Source organism: Protopterus annectens, chromosome 2.part1, assembly GCF_019279795.1.
Source record: "Protopterus annectens isolate FY-2018-M chromosome 2.part1, PAN1.0, whole genome shotgun sequence".
NCBI lineage: Eukaryota > Metazoa > Chordata > Ceratodontiformes > Protopteridae > Protopterus > Protopterus annectens.
This window is the reverse complement of record NC_056729.1, coordinates 873,743,748-873,763,001: the sequence shown is the minus strand read 5'-3', so window position 1 is coordinate 873,763,001 and position 19,254 is coordinate 873,743,748. Positions and strand designations below refer to the sequence as shown.

Here is a 19,254-nt window from a genome sequence, read left to right as displayed (position 1 = left end):
GGTAACCCTTCAAGTTGCCCACATAAATGTGATATCTGTGTGACTGTGTGTATGTGTTTGAGTGCGTGTTCTTCCTACAATGACAGGCATCCTATTCATCAAAATTACCTTTCTTCAACCTTGTTGATTGCTAGGATAGGGAGTGGAATAAATGAATTTATTGAAAGATATTATTTACACGTTGTTACAGTAAAAGGTAGTTATTGATTTGAAGACCGCTTATGGCCACTGGACAACAAATCCCTTTTCAGAGGTAACTCAGGGACACTGTCTAGACAGAAAACTTGCTCAGAGCAAACCAAAAACAGATTGATATAGTGCCAAGCCCATGCAAAAGAAGCACGCTGGGGTCAAATACATTATGACATTAATTTAATTAACCATTAAATAAATGGAAGTTGAGCACTTTCATTCTCATAACAACAAGGACTTTATCAGAACTTCCAGTAATAAAATTCAAACATTATTTATACCATTCTAATAGAAGTATGTGACACATTGTTACCAATCAACTGAAAACTGCATAACAGTTAAAATAATTTAAATAAAAAACAAACAAAATAAATACAAAATCTTTCATGCATGTTGTAATAAAAAACACAAAATCTATACAAAGCGCTAACTTGTTTGTTTTTGGTTTGGTGTTTTTTGTTGAGGCATTTTCTCCATTTTGCTTGGTGTAATAAATGATTACACACAGTAGAAGAAAGCAAGATGGGAAACAAGCAGTTTGGATTCAGATCAGAATGCAGCACAACTGACCTGATGTTTGCAGTTAGACAGATGGTTAAAAAGAAGCTAGAGACGATGAAAAAATCCAACTTGGCATTTATAGGGCTGGAGGAAGCATATGACAAGGTCCCATGTCCCAATAAAGCTGATTTGGGCAGTCCTGCAGTGGTTCAAAGTCTCAAAAATATTGCTATGTACAAGGACCTAAAGACTCAATTATGAACATTGTTTGGTCTCATAGAGGGGTTCCCAATGATAGTGATAGGATTCATTTCTAAGCTAACTGTTCTTCATTCTGGTGATGGACTACATTAGCAAACAGGTTGGAGCGGGCAGATCAACAAAGTTGCTGTATGCAGACAATGTGGCATTACATGCAGACCCTGAACAAGAACTTCAGCAAAGGACAGGGGAATGGAATGCAAAACTGAAGGCACATGGGATGAAACTGAGCACAGATTAAACAGCTGTAATGGCAGCAAATGAGAGAAATCAGAAAAAGCTGAGAACTGAGATAGACAGGAAGATAGCGGAACAGACTAACAGTTTCAAGTATCTGGGAGGGGTGGTTGAGGAGAAAGGAAGTGTGAATGAAGAGATGAAAGCTACAATCAGAGGAATTACTGCCAACTGGCAGAGTATCAGACAGTATATGACAGAACAATGCCAAAGAAGCTGAAAAGTAAGGTGTTTAAAATGGTGGTTCCACCAGTAATACTGTATGGTACAGAAACCTGAGCACTAAAGGCAGAGCAGCTGAGGAACCTAGAGGTGATAGAGATGAAGTGCCTGAAAAGGGTGGTAAGATGCACACTGTGGGACAGCCGAAGAAATGAAAACATAAGAACAGAAGCCAAAGTAGCTCCAATTGCAGAAATGTACCAGCAGGAAAGATTATGGTGGTTCAGGCACATGTGCTGAAAAGAAGGTAATATGGTGAAGATGACATGAGTGCCAGAGAAGGCAGGAGAGTGGCATTGAACAGAAAGAGCTGGCAACAATTTACACAACACCTTGACACCATGTAGAAAATGTGGAAAAAGGGGGTGTTTGATGATGATGATGATGATGATAGTGATGATCGGGTTACAGCATGGGCCTTGTGGATGGATAAGCTAGTAACAATGGTTAATGTACCACAACTCAACAAGATGTACACAATATTACCATACTTTGCAATGGCAATCGTGATTGCTACCATGTATAATATATATTCTGTTCTGTTACTAGTCAGCTTTTCAAATGTTACTTTTCTCAATGCATGTTCTTCTTGTCAAATTTTTCTCATCTCATTCTATTTACATTGCAGAAAATACTATTCATCTCACTGTATTTACTAGCTAGCACCTAATTCACCTAATTTTCTTTCATTACAAAGAGATTTCTCTTCTTGCTTTTAATTTGCTTTGAGTAAGCACTCTCAGGCAGAGTCTGAAAATGACCCAGTGAGATCAGTGTACAACCTTAGTTAAAAAATGTAAATAAACAAATACGTAAATGAAAATACAATAAATGAGAATACCTTGCTGAAGAAGTAATTAATGTAATGTGGGAATAGATGTTAAAATATACAGTATGAATAAGAATTTTGAGAAATTCAGGGTACATAGCTGCTGACAGATTATTGTAAAAACTAGAAAACCTTACATACATTTTCCTTTTGCATAAGTATTGTCACTTGTCTTGGTTTATAATTGAAGACGAACAGGCAGCATAGTTCGTTTATATGCTTTATTACATAGAAACAGCAGTACAAAATATAAACAAACTGATTAACTTACAGACTACACATCAAGGGCGCCACTTGCACCCCCCTGGAATCTGCTGACAAGTTAATCGTTTCATTTAAAAAAAAAAAAGTTTTTTTTTTTTTTTTTAAGGCGTTCCTCTTTAAGAACTCCAGTAGCAGGCGTGCTGACATCATCGCGCGTTTGCGAGTGGGAACTGAACAGTTTAGAGGATGCTGAGCCTGTGACATCATCGCACGGGAGCTAAACAGACAGTTTAGAGAACCTTACTGAGGATGGGACCCTTGCAAGTGAGCGGGAGCCGAAACGGACAGAAGATGGGACCCTTGCGCGCGGGAACCGAAACGGCCGGAAGATGGGACACTTTAGTGGAGCGGGAACTGAAATGGGCAGCTTTAGTAAGGTAAGTGTGTGTGTGTGGAATTTGTTTGCTAGGGGGATATAAAATCCAGGCATATAAATTGGTGTTGTAGCATTTGGATCTTGGAGTGTTGTTTGAGTTACCCTGCCTACTTTATCTATTTCTTCTATGTTCTCTAATATGTTACCTGTACTTTTCTGGAGTGATTTTGCAGTCTTTAGTCGCCAGTAGACTTTTTCATGCAACTGTGCTTTGTGGAGTGAGTTAATTGTTTATTCAGCTTGCAGATATACCGCTGTTTATCTTTTATATCCATTTCCATAAGTTTAGGATAGACCGTGAGGCTCACTGAACACACTCTCCTGTTGTGGCTGCTTTCTGTCTTTCTGCAATACGATTATTTGCTTTGTGCATAAAACGTTTAAGTAGCATTCAAACTTTGTGATTGTTTTGCCTATCTAATTTCTTGGAGTAGCTAATGTTTTTAAGTCAGCCATTTGACGCAGTGTAATCAAATACTTGAGAAAGGACTACTGTAGGTGTTCCTTGACAAGAGCATTGTGGTACAAAAGTGCACACGGTTGAACTGTATTCCTCAAAATGTTCGTCCGATGGTGAAGTTGCTGTGACCACTATTGTAATAATTTACCTGCGAACAAAGTACAGTCATTTGTATATTATGTAATTTTTGTGAATGATGGCCTTCGGTTGAAGGGGTATATAGAAATAAAACATTTTACAGAGTAGGTAACGTCACCAAATAACTAAGTGATAAGCAAGCTGGTGTAGTGGATGCAAACATTACTTATCAAATGATCATAAATCTATTACAAGTCTATAGGGTCTTGAGCTTTTTTCAGAATGTCAGTTTATGCACTGAGGAGTAATATAATATAGCCATGGGATGGGCATGTCAGTAGCAGTTCAGATTTTTTGGGTTATTACTGAAAGGCAAGGAAGAAGTAATTACACTTTCCCCTTTTTCCGTGATTTGTGATGCTTTATGAAGTTTATACTTAACAGTGGAACATGGTTTGATCTCCATGTGGTTGAAGGACCGAGAAATAAGTAATTAAGTTCTTACATTTGGCAAGCAGAAAAAAATGTAGTCACACGGGTTCTAAAGAAACTTATTGGTTTACATCATTTGGTTTGTTATGTAACATTCCCTGGCTGCTAAGGGTAGGAAGTCCATTTTGTATTTTTTCTAGACTAATCTTGAACAATTTTCCCCTAAAACTTCTTTATCTATCTTTGGTTTCTATTTTTGATTATTTAGGCATTCTGTCCTAGTGGAAATGCAGGATATAGTTGACTTTAAGTATGTGTCTGAGACAGGAAAGACAATAGTTTTGGTTGGTAACTTGCCATCACCCAGAATAATGCCAAAATTCAAGGGCAAGACAATTGACTTCAGTAATTTGGCTTAGTAGTTGATGTAATTTTAGGGGGATCCGGTATGTATCTGTTTTGGAATGGGATGACCAAAAGACACTCCTGCTTTGCAAAAGATGGTCCCGCACCTCTCTTACCAATGCTTTTCCATTCTGGCTAAAGCATTTGCTGTTTCCACAATGCCCTTTTTATGCAGATCTTGCCTACTCAACATTCGTATCTACATAATTCTAACTCACTGAACACATTGAGGTGGCTGTTCTGAATCCCAGAAAGTGAACTAAATGATGACTAAGATTGAGTCACTTCTGCATCTCAAATACGCACACATATGTGTAGTAAAAACACTTGGTTTCAGAAAAGTGAAAACACCACCCTCTTTTCCTGGGTTATGCATTCAGGTTTGCAGGTAGCTGTGGGGGAGTGTCAGTCTTTGAAATCCTCCCATGAAGGTAGACACCGTGTGACAATAATTTTGAAATTTTGGCAATCCAGGTCAGTATATAGCTAGCTACAAAGTGGTAGTTGATTTTGTTTATATCATCCTCCGTGTCCTCAAAGACCACAATATCTGCCTTAATGCTATAACTGCTGTTCTTGTAAACCTTGATACATTTATTTAGGTAACATTAATTAACCTACAATAAACTATCTCATTTTCAATATATAATGGAAAGCATGTCCAGTGCTTCCTTGACTGCGCAAATGCAAACTACCTAGAACACATGATAAACATCCCAACTAGGGGACAGAATATCCTAAATGTTTTCTTTCACAGGTATTATTCTCCATTGTCATATCAGTCCACTAGATTTTCACATAAAAGATCTGTAGGTGCTCCTCCAAGCAAATAGGCAACTTTTCAGGGACCTGTCTAAAGCAAAATGTGTGCAGCTGCTTAGTGACCCAGATAATTTCCCTACCCAGACTGACCCTAAAAATATAGCCAAAGCTTTTACTTCTGAATTATGCTCTCAACTAAATAGTTATCTAGAGAAAGTAATGCCTGCCCTGTACCAAATACTCAGAGAATCTTAAAATCAAACCTTTATGGTGGAACACTGGTGTAAATAAACTCTATCTTAAAAAAATAAAAAAGAAAGCTGTAAATCCTTATAGGCAGTCGCATGGAGAGGATCATTATGGAACTCATAAATAAGGACATTGGGGACCTACAGACGTTGGATCCTACCCAATTCGGCTTTGTAAAGGGCAGATCATGCCTCTTGAACTTGGTTGACTTCTTTGAGACAGTCACCAAGGCCATTGATGAGGGTAAGGCAGTTCACACAGCCTACCTTGACCTTGCTAAAGCTTTCGACACAATACCCCACTCGGGCATCATAGAAAAGCTCACCAAATTTAAATGTAAACCAATATGTCACAAGATGGGTTGTAAACTGGCTCAAGGACAGAACCCACAGGGTTAGAGTTGCTGGTGCCATGTCAGACTCCAAGCCGGTCACAAGTGGTGTCCCACAGGGCTCAGTCCTGGGCCCCCTCTTGTTCGGCATCTATTTTTCAGAAGTGCAGGTAAACAAAGGAGGATTGTGGCTGACAAAAAATCTGGACAAGCATTTAAGTTGCTAAATAATGACAGACATTTGAGTTTTAGATGTCATATCCTTTAGAAAAATGCATATTAACATAAATACTGTTATTCTAGCAATGTTCTAAGTTCATGAGAGCAACATTTATAATCTGCTCCTATTTATTTTAGGCTTTGTCCAGATTTCTTGCACTTAAGGGGTTGAAGTGTGTGTTAGAGAGAATGAAATGGCCTAGAGCTAGCAGGTGGAATTTATTTTCAAGTGCATTTTCAAGGAATTGTGAGCTTCAAGGAAAGAGAATTTTACTGCTGCTCATGCCAAGCCTGCTTAAAATGTGCAACTGTTTTGTTTAGCAAATGGTATCACTATTGTGGTATAGAATTTTTAAAGCAGCACAGCAGGTAACATACTTGCATCTTGATACAGAGGGCTACAGGTTCTACTCCCGCAACATGTAGATTTGTAATTTAAGGGGGTGTATGTCCTCCTTTGGATGAGATGCCAAATAACTATTTTTCAGCTTGCCACCCATTCCCTATTGCAATATACCAGCTTGCCATTTTTATAATATAATGTAAGCAATTTATTCTTCAAGGGCAGCAGTCATTGAATTTGTAGATGAAACACTGAAATATAAAGTTGTTTTCTAGCAACAACCTCTTCACTGGTTTCAGATCTCTTTAATGTGGAATTATTCAGATGAGTTTTACTTCTGCAAAGATTCTGCATATTGATTGATATTGGTGGACTGTATGACAGAAGTTTGAATAGAGTGGCCCTTTACGGTTGAAATGTTCTGAACTGGGCAGGCTGTCATTATTGGGTCATATGACTTGTTTCTTTGCTTAAAGGAAAAATGTTCAGAACTATAAATTTAAAACACACTCTAACAAGTGGTGCTGTATTATACAAGGAATATACTTCAATTATTATATAGTATAACTAATGCAGTCAGGAAAGTGAATCAAATAACTTTTGCATGGTTCTAAAAATGTGTGCAAGGAGCCTATGATTTGAAAACAGCCCAAAGGTAAACTTACCCTGCCACTGGCCAGATGCATTTTCTTTGAATGACGGTTTCAAAGGTAGAGAAGTTTTAATGCTAAGGCTCTTTTCATTGTACGACTATTGCTTTGTTTAGGTTTAGTAAATGTCTATCAGTGTTTGTGCTATAAAATTTTAAATAAAAGTTGTAAATGAAATCCAAATATCTGTAATCATTGTAGAAGTAAGGCATAAAACAGTATGCACACAGAGATTTGAACAGTGTCTATGACAAATGGGGAAAAATAGCCAAGTAATGGGACACTGGAATGGCTGTGTGGGTGGGGGTGGGGCCATGTGGGCGGGGTCAGCAGAGGGGTTGGGCTGTGTGGGTGGGGCTTGAGTTTGCACCCCCCTGCAAAAAATCCTGCGGGCTCCCTTGCTACACATACATGCATGCTTACATCTCAGCATCTTAATGGCAGTCAGACCCACATGTGCTCAGTATTTGTACACTTGTGCACGCCCATGGAAAGCTTCTTAAAGGTATACATACGTACTAATCTACATTCTCCCTCTTTAATGAATTGCCCACAATAAAATGACACTTGAATAAAACATGCAATTATACAAACACTAAGAAATAAATATAACTTTCATGTCCAAGTTGCCATGTATCCAGAACATGGTCTGGAAATGCGACCTGATCTAGTAATATAGCAATTAGGACTGGGTTTAGCAACATGGACAGTCATTGGTGAACAATCTGTTTCAAGAGTTTCGGGATTCTTCTCAGGAACAGGGATATTTACTTGAATGTCCTCTGGAAATGGAACACTGGATGACTCACTCTGAGATCTAGAGTCTTTTCCACAGACAGGATGCTGCAATACAGGCTCAGACATAGATACTACATGTTTCCAATTCCACCTAAGTTCTACTCCTTATGACTCCACAATGTATGATCTCGGCTCTGGGCAAATGCTTTTCATGACTCCAATCCGATCAAAACCTTTGGACATCTGCATCCTCACTATCTCCCCTTCTCGTAATGGATTGTGAGGTTTGCTGGACTTGCCATAATAGAACTAATGGGATAATCCCATCTTTAACAGATAGCCTTTCACAGATTTGTTGTTCTTAACACATGGAAGCAATAGATTACTGCTGACTAGTAGTGTGGTTCTGGTTTGTCTCCACAGAAGTCTTTGTGCAGGTGAATCAAGATGTTTATCATAAGAAATATTTCTGAGATTCGGGAAAACATCGTTATTGTCTCATTTCGACTTCTCTGGCGATTGTTTTGCACTTTGAGCTGCACGTTCTGCCAAACCCTTTAACTGCAGGTACTTAGGGCTACTCATAACATGAATAAAGTCCCACTCTTTTATTTATGTATTTATTTAACTTTTGTTTACCGGGAAAGTCCAACTTGAAACAAAGCCAATTTTCAATGCAGGCCTGGGAAGAAATGGTCCTGATGCATGTCTTTGTGACATGGGAGGAAACTGGAGTACCTGGAGAAAACCCACACGAACATGGGGAGGACATGCAGACTCCACACAGAAGGCACACCAGCCAAAAATCAAACCCTAAAAACAAGAATGGTAAGACACTGCTGAGATTTCTTCCTTCTTTATTAAAACAGACAAATATTTCCAGGGTCTGATGAAGGGTTATCACCCAAAAGCGCTCATCTCTGGAAATATTTGTCTGTTTTAATAAAGAAGGAAGAAATCTCATTTTGCAGTGTTTACACATTCTTGTTTTTTGGACTTTATCTGTTTGTTTGGTAAGACTTTGGCTATAGCACAGAACGTTTTTTGGACAAAAATCAAACCCAGAATCTCTTGCTGTGAGGCAACAACACTACTGCTGCACCACTGCACATTCAGCAAATCTCTTGAACTGCTGGCTTCTAAACTGTGTACCATTGTCAGAAATAATGTTATATAGACTACCATGGACTGCAAAATGATGCTTCAACTTAGTAATGACAATACTGGATGCTAGATTAGGAAGTAGGTCAATCTCAAACCAATCTGAATAAGAGTCTACTAACACCAAATAATGTTGACCATTCCATTTGAAAATGTCTGCGGCTACTGTCAACCAAGGTAGTTCAGGAATTTGGTTTAGCTGAAGTGTTTTTTTCTGTTGATGTGGCTTAGTACTATTACATACAGAGCAAGATGAAACTACTCTCTCAATGTCCCTTGACATAGAAGGCCAAAATGCTGACTCACCCTGTGCTTCACTGAGACTGTGCATGGTCTGGGATTTGCTAGAAAGCTAAAGGGTTTACCAGTGACTGTTGCAGGGTCAACAGTAGCTGCCATGTGCTTGGGCCTGTTTCTTTTAACCATATGCTGCATACTATCAACATTAACACTAGAATATACTGGAAGCATGCATTTCTCATTTGAAAGCATATTTGTAAGCTCCTATGTCTGACAAATCTCAATGGCCTTATTCAAAGTTAAATCACTGTCATGAAGCAAAATCTTTCTCACAGCATCATCTTTAATACCACACACAAGTTTGTCTTTTATCAACTCATCCCTTAAATCACCAGATCTGCACATTTTAGCTTTGTTTCGCAAGTCATTTATATATGCTGCTAAAGTATCCCCAGGCTTTTTATCTATTGTGTAAAGTAAGTGCCTATCCATTGTAATATTCATTTGCGGGTTACACATTTCTCTAAATTTACATTTTAAGCACTTGGGGTCTTCCCTTGATTCAGCCGGTACCACTATATGGTGGTTTTCCCACTCCCCTGTAAACACAGCAGGTGCCTACACAAATGAATGGTCTCTTTCTATGGCAACAGAACCAGCTTAATTAAGCAGAATGAATGCCTTTGTACATGCATCTTTGTTAGAAAATGTAGCTTGTATGAATATATTGTATTCTTGCTGAAACATTCTCCAATTCTCAGCAATATTATTATCAAGTACAAGTGGAGCTCGTCTACGAAAGCCTTCAGCCATGCCAGCAAAGTATGACCAAACACACTGTAAATATGGCTCTTGTAATTATGTACAAACATGCACACACAGCAGGCACTTGTAATAACATTCAAATGCACAATAAACTCTTTGAAATACTGTACTTTGTGAAATATGCTTTGAATGGCTGTATTTTGTGAAATAACTGTACTGTAATACTGCACAAACTTGTGAATACTTCATACACTTTGAATAACACAAATAGCTTTAGTTAATGCATAAAAGTAGCACATAGCAAAAAATGTGGTCATTTCATTTATCATTTTATGTGATTCAGACATTGATTCAAACATATTTGTAATTATTTTGAATATTTTGTATTAATATGTCACAGCTTCAGGCATTTCGCTTAACTGGAAATTTGTTTTGAGCATTCTGAGTGCTTCATTTTATATTTTTTGAGAAAGAAATCATTTAAGAAAGTTTTAGTCCTTAGAATTCATTTCTAACCTGTTTTACAAGTTTAGTATTCAGCAGGGATGATCCATTCCTCTATATTCCTCCAATATTAACTGAGTGCCTCCTGGTCTTGATTCTGGATCCCACTTCTGACACCATTTCACTCATCTTGGTTTATAATTGAAGACAAACAGGTAGGGATAGTTCATTTATATGCTTTATTACATAGAAACACATCAGGATGGATAGCAGCAGTCCCCAATATAAATGAACTGATTGACAGACTACACAGACATTCATGCTTACATCTCAACAGCTTACTACAAAATGGCAGTCAGGCTCACACTTGCTTAGTATTTATACACTTGTGCAAGCACATGAAAAGCTTCTTAAAGGTATATACACATACTAATCTACAGGTATGTTCCTATGTACACCTGAAATAGATTGAGTGGACAATATCATCTTCTTTATAACAGCTGGTGAAAAATATCCTACCAATAATCTTTTTAGTCTAGTAGTACACTTACCAGGAGAAGAGATATGAGCAGCACTGATATTTGTTTCATAGTTCATCTTGTTAGATGGTGTACCATCCAAAACTATAAGTAGAACATAGTTTCATGTTTATGAAATGATTCTACTCAGTGCGATGTTAAGTTTTACCCATTGCATTTTAGCCATGCAGAAGCTGTATTCTTATGCGATTGTGTAAAAGTCATATACATAAGTGAAGACTTGTGCCTTTCTGTATCTGTATCTTATTTCTAGAGCACAGTTACAAACAACTGCTACTTTGTAGCTTTCAGGTAATTCCATCTTTTCAGTGAATAAATAAATCAGTAAATAAATACCATGTTGTTACCGTCATGCACTTTCTTGCCAATAGTTCTAGTGCATAATGAGTTGCTTGTTCTGCATTTTCTCCTAGAACAGTGCCCACACAGACTGCCAGCTCCAACTCATTTCCCCGGATAAGATTCGCCATGGCAAGCTTCCTCAAAAATAATAAGAAAAAGAAGGTAATTTTAAACAAGAAACAAACTAACAAAGCTATAGTCATATTGTATTTCTACAATATGAAGTCAGACTTTGAACTTATTACTGCATTTTTTTCTAGTTTAAAATACTACAATAAAACACTAGCCATGATGTCCCTTTGGTGTGTCTATAACACAGTGTATTTAACTGTTTATATTACCTACTTCTTTCTTCTTCTTCTTCTTTCGGCTTTTTCCCGGTCAGGGGTTGCCACAGCGGATCACCTGTCCGCTCATGATTGGCAGTGGAGTTTTACAGTGTCGAGTTGCCAGCCCAGCACCCAAACTTCCACAGAAGACACACACATGCACACACTCACACCTAGGGCCAATTTAGAGTGTCCAATCCACCTACAGTATGTCTTTGGGGTGTGGGAGGAAACCAGAGCACCCGGAGGAAACCCACGTGACCACAGGGAGGACATGCAGACTCCACACAGAAGGCACCCCAGCCGAAGATTGAACCAGAGAACCTCTTGCTGTGAGGCGGCAATGCTAACCAGTGCACCACTGTGGCTGCCCTGTTTATATTACTTACTGTGTAGTAAATATTCTTTGTAGTTAGCAGAACTGTTCAACACAGTACATTTAGTGTTTAGAGTTCCTGGTAAATGGGTCAACAATGGCTTGCTAAATGGACAAAGCCACCAAACTCACAGGATGCAAATACTTCCAGCTGGACTAGGTACGCAGTAAATTTGCTAAGCTAATAATATTTCTTGCAAATCATTCTGTTGGATCTGGATTTGATACCTCCAGCTTTTCTTTCCATACTACGACTGCAAACTACTTAATCAATGGACATTCCCAGACCACACCTAAGATTGGGCAATGTAATTCCCAAAAGCTTTCCTTGGTTGCTAAACATAAGAAAATAAATAAATTAATTAAATAAGGTGAAACTAACAAGCAGGTTTCAAAAACAACCAAAAACAGATATCTGTTTAGACAGAAATACCAATTTCTTTTTCACTTTGGAATGAACAGGCAAACCCAGTCAGATATTTGTTTTTAAAGTTTCTTGACAGCCGATATTTTGAAGTTTATGCTCCTCTGATTGCAACACTCTGCATACTATATGACTTGTAAATTAGAAAAAAAAATAATGTGCAATGATCTGTTTTTCTTTTCGTTTCTGTAAACCCTTCTTCTTATTTGTTTAGTGCATTTGTTTTGGAAAATTGCCAAAAATAATAATCTTCCATATAACAAGTAGAATTGTTTATCTTTCAAAACAGACCACCAGCTGTGCCACTGGTGGCCTAGTGGACACTGTCCATGTTAGCATTAAGTTTAAAAATAAAGAAACTGTAAGTTAAGTTTTTATTATACCACCTTTGTGCATTCTAAAAGTGTGCTGCAAAAAGGAAAGTGAAATAATAGTTATCAACTCAGAAAACATGGAATTCTGCTTATAAAATACAGGAAGGTGAATAATATATACAAAAAGTTATGTGTTTATCAGTTAAATTAAATATTCAGACAGGAAACATTAGCTTGGAAGAAGACAAGCCCATTTTGTACACAAACCAAAATGAAGGCATTATTTTATATTATTGTATGAATACTTGAGTGTGATGATCATATTTTGCAGATGGAATAAAGGAATAGTCACTCTAATTACTGTCACAAGCTATGGCATTAAAGGGTGTGCTATCCCTTTAAGTCAATTTGAGGAAGTGATGTCATTACTCAGAGTTTTTAAAGCCAAGAGTACTGTTGAAACTTGTTTTGGATACATTGTTTCTGAAGAAGTTAGTCTGTGGACTGACGAAAAGCTATATTTTTAAGGCTTAAATAAAGCAGTTTGCCAGAGTTTTTCCAGTTTTCCAGTTTTCAGCTTTCAGTTTTCGCTTATTGGATTTATCTACTTGTATAGCTGCTTACTTTGGGTGTACTCCAGCTGAGTTTGCTGTTGGATTTCCTTTGGGAGTTTACAGGCCGTTGGTTTCCTTTGTGTGGTTCCTGAAGTTTGTTTCGTGTTTTTACAAAAATATATACATAAAGATTGACTTCCTTGTGCCCTTCTTGACATCTCCAAGGTGATCAGTTCTGGGCAATAAAAACAGTAGGGCTGATGGAAAGTTGTTTCTTTAAAGAACTCCTCTGTATTAAGTTTCTGACTCAGGTGTGCTCAGCCTGTTAATTTTGGTGCCCATTATCTTGGCCATGCATAAGACTTGATATTCACCATAGAAATAATCACAACTGATTTGGTGGTGATACCTTTCCAAGGCTTCAAATAAGACTGTGTGTTTATTAATACAACAGATTTATGAAAAACATTATATAGACCAGGAAATCTTGGGCCATTTGGAAACAGAAGTGACTGAACAAGTGTGAAAATATAAAGAACAAAATCTAGAGATTTTTGAAAGGTATTAAAAAAATATGGACAAAAGAAAGAAAGAGAGATCTATTATGGTACACTATTTATACAGAGAAGAAAGCCAGATTAATCAATACAAAAAAAAAAAAAAAAAAACAGCCCCAAAGATATTCAAAGGGAAATGCAGACAAAGGCATCCAGATATGGAAAATTTTACAATACAAAAAATAAGATCACAAAAAGGGAAGGTAGAACAGAAGACTAGTATAAGTTAAAAAATAAAAGTCAAATTTATGGAATACCTCCAAAGTAAATGATTTAGTGTAGAAAGTCTAACACAGGTTATATCACACCTCAGTGGAACAATGAGTCCCCCAAGTAAGGAGAAACAGGAGGAGCTGGAGACATCTGAAGTAGAAATATTGACATGGGAGAGAAAAAGAGATTTAATATAGTGCAATATTTATGCAAAGCTAATCAATACAAAAAGAGCAGCACCAAAGATATTTGAAGATAAATACAGGCAAAGGCATCCAGATATAGAAAATCCTATAATACAAAAAATAAGGAAACAAAGAGCAAAGATAGAAAAGAGGATTAGTAGTGGAGAAGGTAAAGAAATAGAAATAATTAAGGTTATGGATTACCTACAAAGTGAATGATTTAGTGTACAAAATCTAACTCTAATAACATCACAGCAGGATAGAGCAATGGATTCCCAAATTAAGAAGAAAAAATGGAGCAGGAAACTTCAGATTATTTGCCATATGAAGATACTTTGGAGTCTTTCATAAGAAACCAATAAAAAGTTCAGCTGGAGTTGCACAACAAGGGAAGGAAGAGGAAACTGTGGCAACACTGATGCAGTCTGTGCTGTGGAGTTATAGGCCAGTGAGTTCCCATATAGGTTCATAGCTTCCTAGGTTCATATGTGTTTATTAGGCTAACAACCACAAGGGCCTTTTAAAGCTTAGCCATGCATCCCAAATCTCTGACAAGTTGTGATACCCTTGATAAATGTAAGCATGTTCTTGGAAGATGAACCATTTCCAGGCTACCTGTGTTCATTAGAGACATATGTACCAGACCAAGGAAGAATTTCCAGTTTCCCATCCAATTGTCCAAGCTGCACTTCAACTGGGTTAGGGAGGAACCTCTGCTTCATATGGATGGGGAGCCTGTTCCATAGATGGGGTAGTCTGTGGGATACATACCTATTTCTCCAGCATGTCCTATTTATATCACAGGCAAGGTTTAAGTCTTTAGAATGGTAATACTGGTGTGGTTTGTTTTGTGGATATTAAGGAGGTCCAGCAGAGTAGGGTCAGGCAATGCCCTGTATGCTAGGCATAGATCTCCCCTCCAAAGCTTGTAGGAGACAGAATACAGGAATAGGGCTTTTTCACTGACTTCCTTCTCTTTTGTTGCATTTATTTCTTATTTTTGTTTTATCTTCATAGGTTCATAGGTAGGTACTAGGCTATTGGCCCTAGGGCCTGTATAAGCCTAGCCAAAAAGGTATCCTGGCTTTCGCCACCCAAGAAAATTATTCTCCTGTGCCCCTGTTGAGCAGAGCCACAGAACTGATCCCGGGGTGAATTTCCTATTTCCCATCCAATCACAAGACTTTTATTGAAGAGTACTAATGAGGAGCTTTGTTTGATATAGATAAGTAGTTTGTTCCAGAGTATGGGAAGTCTCTGGGACAGGAATCTATCCCTCCAGCATGTTCTGTTTATTGTAGTGACAAGGTTTAGGTCCCTAGAGCATGTAGCTCAGAGGGATTGGGATTTCATTAAGTGGAGCATGTCCAACAGCTCTGGGTTTGACATAGCTTTGTATGTTAGGCAGAGATTGCCTCTGAGAAGGCGATATGCAACAGAGTGGATTTTTTTGAGACGGTCTGTGTAGGGCATCTGTTTGAGGCCTGGAATCCTCTTTGTGAGGTATTTCTGTGGCCTTTCCAGTTGTTGTAGATGTCTTGTGAGGTACATACCAAAAGGGGCTTTGTACTCTATAATGGGTCTAATGAGTGATGAGTAGAGGGGAACAATTACCTCTTTTTTCCTGGATGAGAAACCTTTTGTGGTGAGGTGTTTCACGTAGAAGGATTTCCTGACTACTGTGGAGATGTGATTATCAAAGGAGAGACTACTGTCCACCTGTGTCCCAAGGTCTCTTATCACACTTTCGGTGTTAAGTAGACTACCGCCTATGTGGTAGTTCATGGGTACAGAGTTTTTATCAAAATGGATGACAATGCACTTTTTGGCATTGAGCTTGAGGACATGGCTTTGACACCAGGCATCTGTCTCAGTGAGGCCCTTTTGTAGGATGTCCACATTGTTAGGAGTTTCGATTATGGCTCCTAGTTTTCAGTCATCTGCGAACTTCATTAGCCAAAGACCTTCTGTGTTAGCCTGTACTTCAGAGAAGTAGATACCAAACAGGAGATCAACCAGGACTGAATCCTGTGGTACTCCACTTGTCACTGGTCTGAAGTCAGATTTGGAGTCTGCTACTTTCACAGTGTGGGTGAGCCAGTTGGCAACACATCTTGTGACAGGGATTTATACCTAGTTTAGTTATTTTATCTATAATTCCAGCATGTGGGATGGTGTTGAAAGCCTTGGCAAGATCTAGACAGGCAGTGTGAAACACCTTAATCTCATCTATGGCTTTGGTGACTGCCTCAAAGAAGTCTATCAGGTTTAGGAGACATGATCTGCTTTTTACAAACCCGAACTAGGTGGGGCCCAGAGTTTGGAGATTACCAATGTCTTTGTTTATAAGTTCCATGGTCTGGTAGACAAGGCTCGTCAGGCTAATGGGGTGGTAGTTTCCGGGGTCCGTGGTGGATCCCCCTTTGTGGAGTGGGATAACCGTAGCTGTGCACCATTCACTGGGCACAAAGCCTGAGGTGAGGCTAAGATTGAACATGGCACTTAGGTTGGGTGCCAGTTCGTTCTATAGTTCGTGTAGAACGCAGGCTGGGATGTTGTCAGGTCCCACGGATGCTGTGTTCTTGGCTTTGGAGAGTGTGTTTTTTACCTGTGCATCCATGATTACAGGAACTTTGCATACTTCCAGTAAAGAGATGGGCCCTTTAGGGGGTCAGAGGAGGGTAAAGTTAACACTGAACCTTTCTGCCAGGATGTTGGCAATATCAGTTGGTTCTGTATATTTGGTGCCATTGTGCTGTAACTTAGAGCTGATCTGAGTGTTGCCATTGATATTCTTGACATAGCTATAGAATGCTTTGTGGTTGTCTTTAGAACCAGTGGCGATTTTGTTTTCATAACTAGCTTTGGAGGATTTTATGAGGGATGTCAGCTTCTTACTGATGTTGACCAGGGAATTCCTCCAATCATGGGATTTTACTCTTTTTTGCAGCAGTTTCTTTCTTCTGTTGTAGAGTTTGTTTATGGGAGGGAACCACCAGATTGTCTTCCTTTTTTGGAGGATAGCATCTTGGTTCTGTTAGGGATTGCACGATTCATGCACTCGTTTAAGTGCTTATAAAGTGCATTTGTGTAGGATTCAGCAGTCGTACCTCTGTTGTCCATCTGCATGAGTGTCGAGAAGTTTACCACTTCTGTCTTAAGAAGTGTGAAGTTGGCTTTGGAGAAATTTTTTACGGTGGTTTCCCTAATGAGGTGTGGGGGCGGGATGTGGATGTCTAGGGTGATTACCTTGTGGTCAGATCTGACCAACAAGGAACTGACCTCTGGTGTAGAACACTGGTTACCCAGGTTGGTAATGACCAGGTCTAGGATATTGCTGCCCCTGGTGGTGGTGTGGATAAGCTGATCCAAGGCATTAGAATTTATGAATTCCAGAAAACATTGAGCAAAAGTGTTGGTACATGAGTAGTTTTCCCAGTTAATGGTGGGGTAGTTGAAATCGCCCACTATTAGGGTGTTAGGTTGTACCCTAATATTTTCCAGTGTATCAAGAAATGAGGAGTGGGAATCCTGGGGCATGGTGGGGATCTGTAACAAGCTACAATTTGGATTGCAGTCTTGCCCAGAGTTAGTTGCACTTATTTTTTCTTTTTCTCTTTCTTTACTTTCTTTAATTTTCTTTTCACGTTCTGTTTCTATTTCTTTGCAATCCGTTGCTAGACATCCTTTTTATTTACATTTAGAACACCCCACTCACAATGTTTTGCCCCATGCCTCATTTTTCCACAAATGTAGCATTCTTTTTCAGAATTATTCAAAATGTGTCCCACTTTTCCACAAAAATATCATGTTCTTATTTGATCCCAGTACTTTACGAAACCTCGATTCCCTTCAACATTTATAATACAGTAAACAGTTAACCGGAACTCAAGCAACCGGCACTTTCCAGCAACCAGCAAAAAACAAAAAAATCAAAGAAATTCAATACAATTTTCATGTATTGCACATTCTGTTTTCCCCCTACAGAAGCATACCTTACGTTTTTAGAGTTTTACAGTTGTGAAAATGAAGATAGGCATAAATTCCCTCTCTCCCGAACCTGAGAACAAGTCTAACCAAACAAACAGTATAGGGTACAGTACTAGTCAGGCCTATTTTAATAGTATCTCTCAAGCAACCAGAAACTACACTTATCTGGCATCTACCAATCCCCATGGGTGCAGATTAACTGAAAGTTTGCATACCTAGTATATGTATAATCTTATCATTTGCCATTTTCAAAATAACATTGCTGTCCCATCTCCCAGTTCATAAACATCCAATAGTTCTTTACAAATGTCCTTCAAATGTCATTTTAAAGTCTCTCTTTCTGTCTCAGTATGGAATTGTATATGTGATTTTTTCTTCACTTCTCTAAAAGGAGTCTTTATCACATATTCATTCCATGGATTTTCATTTTTCTTTTTCTTAAACTCACTGATAAAAGTTTTACATGCTTAGAACAGTCTCAAAAATAAAGTCACAAAATGTTTTTTTAATTATAAGTCTAAATGCTCTTATTTCTTGTATTTTAATGCTGAAAGGTAAAATAACATTGTCCCAGACCTCATGTCTGTTCGATACCACTTAGCATTTATTTTGCAATCACACCACTGCTTTCTTGTTGTTTAGGTTCTCTGGTTTATCCTTCTTCTCTTTTAGTGTACTAGACACTGTCTCTGCATATGCCTTCTTTTTTATTCTTTGTTCTGCTCCGCAGTTTCTGCTGTCTCTGCCTCTCTTATTTTCTCTATTATATCTCCCCATGATATTTCATTACCATTCTTGACTCACTCTGGTTTATCATTTCATTCAATATATCATCCTGCAACCCTCCCAACTGAAGGGATGTAATGACATACTCCTCTCTGCCACCTTTTGGTTCCCCAGCATGCTTTGCTAGGAAACAATCTGCAATCCATCTCTACTACAGACACAACATCTCTTGAGTTGGTGTTTGCCTCTTTTCCTTCACGTCCTGTTTCCATGTTGCTCACCATCTTTCCAACCACCATTGTGATAGGATCGAGACAAGCACTTGCAATTGCTGACAGCACTCGTACTGATTACTGTAGTGAGTCATGGAAGTTACCTAATGCGCTGGATGAATTTCCTCCATACTATAAATACTAACTCAGGTCTCTCCTGAAAAGAGGCCACTAGCCTAGTTAGATTAACCTGGCGAACAAATAATAAACAAAAAAAATTAACTATACAACAATAGCTTTAGGGTACTCACCAGTATAATATGTGGACGTTCGT

General features: G+C 38.4%; 1 protein-coding gene across 1 annotated transcript in view; it reads right to left on the bottom strand.

Moving 5' to 3' along the window:
* Positions 1 to 19,254, bottom strand: part of WDR17 (WD repeat domain 17) — a 1,021,977-nt gene that overhangs the window by 156,148 nt on the left and 846,575 nt on the right. Inside the window, exon 22 of the mRNA XM_044062517.1 lies at positions 11,035 to 11,174. Within this exon, the coding sequence (XP_043918452.1) occupies positions 11,035 to 11,174 (140 nt within the window). The remainder of the gene's footprint in view (positions 1 to 11,034; positions 11,175 to 19,254) is intronic.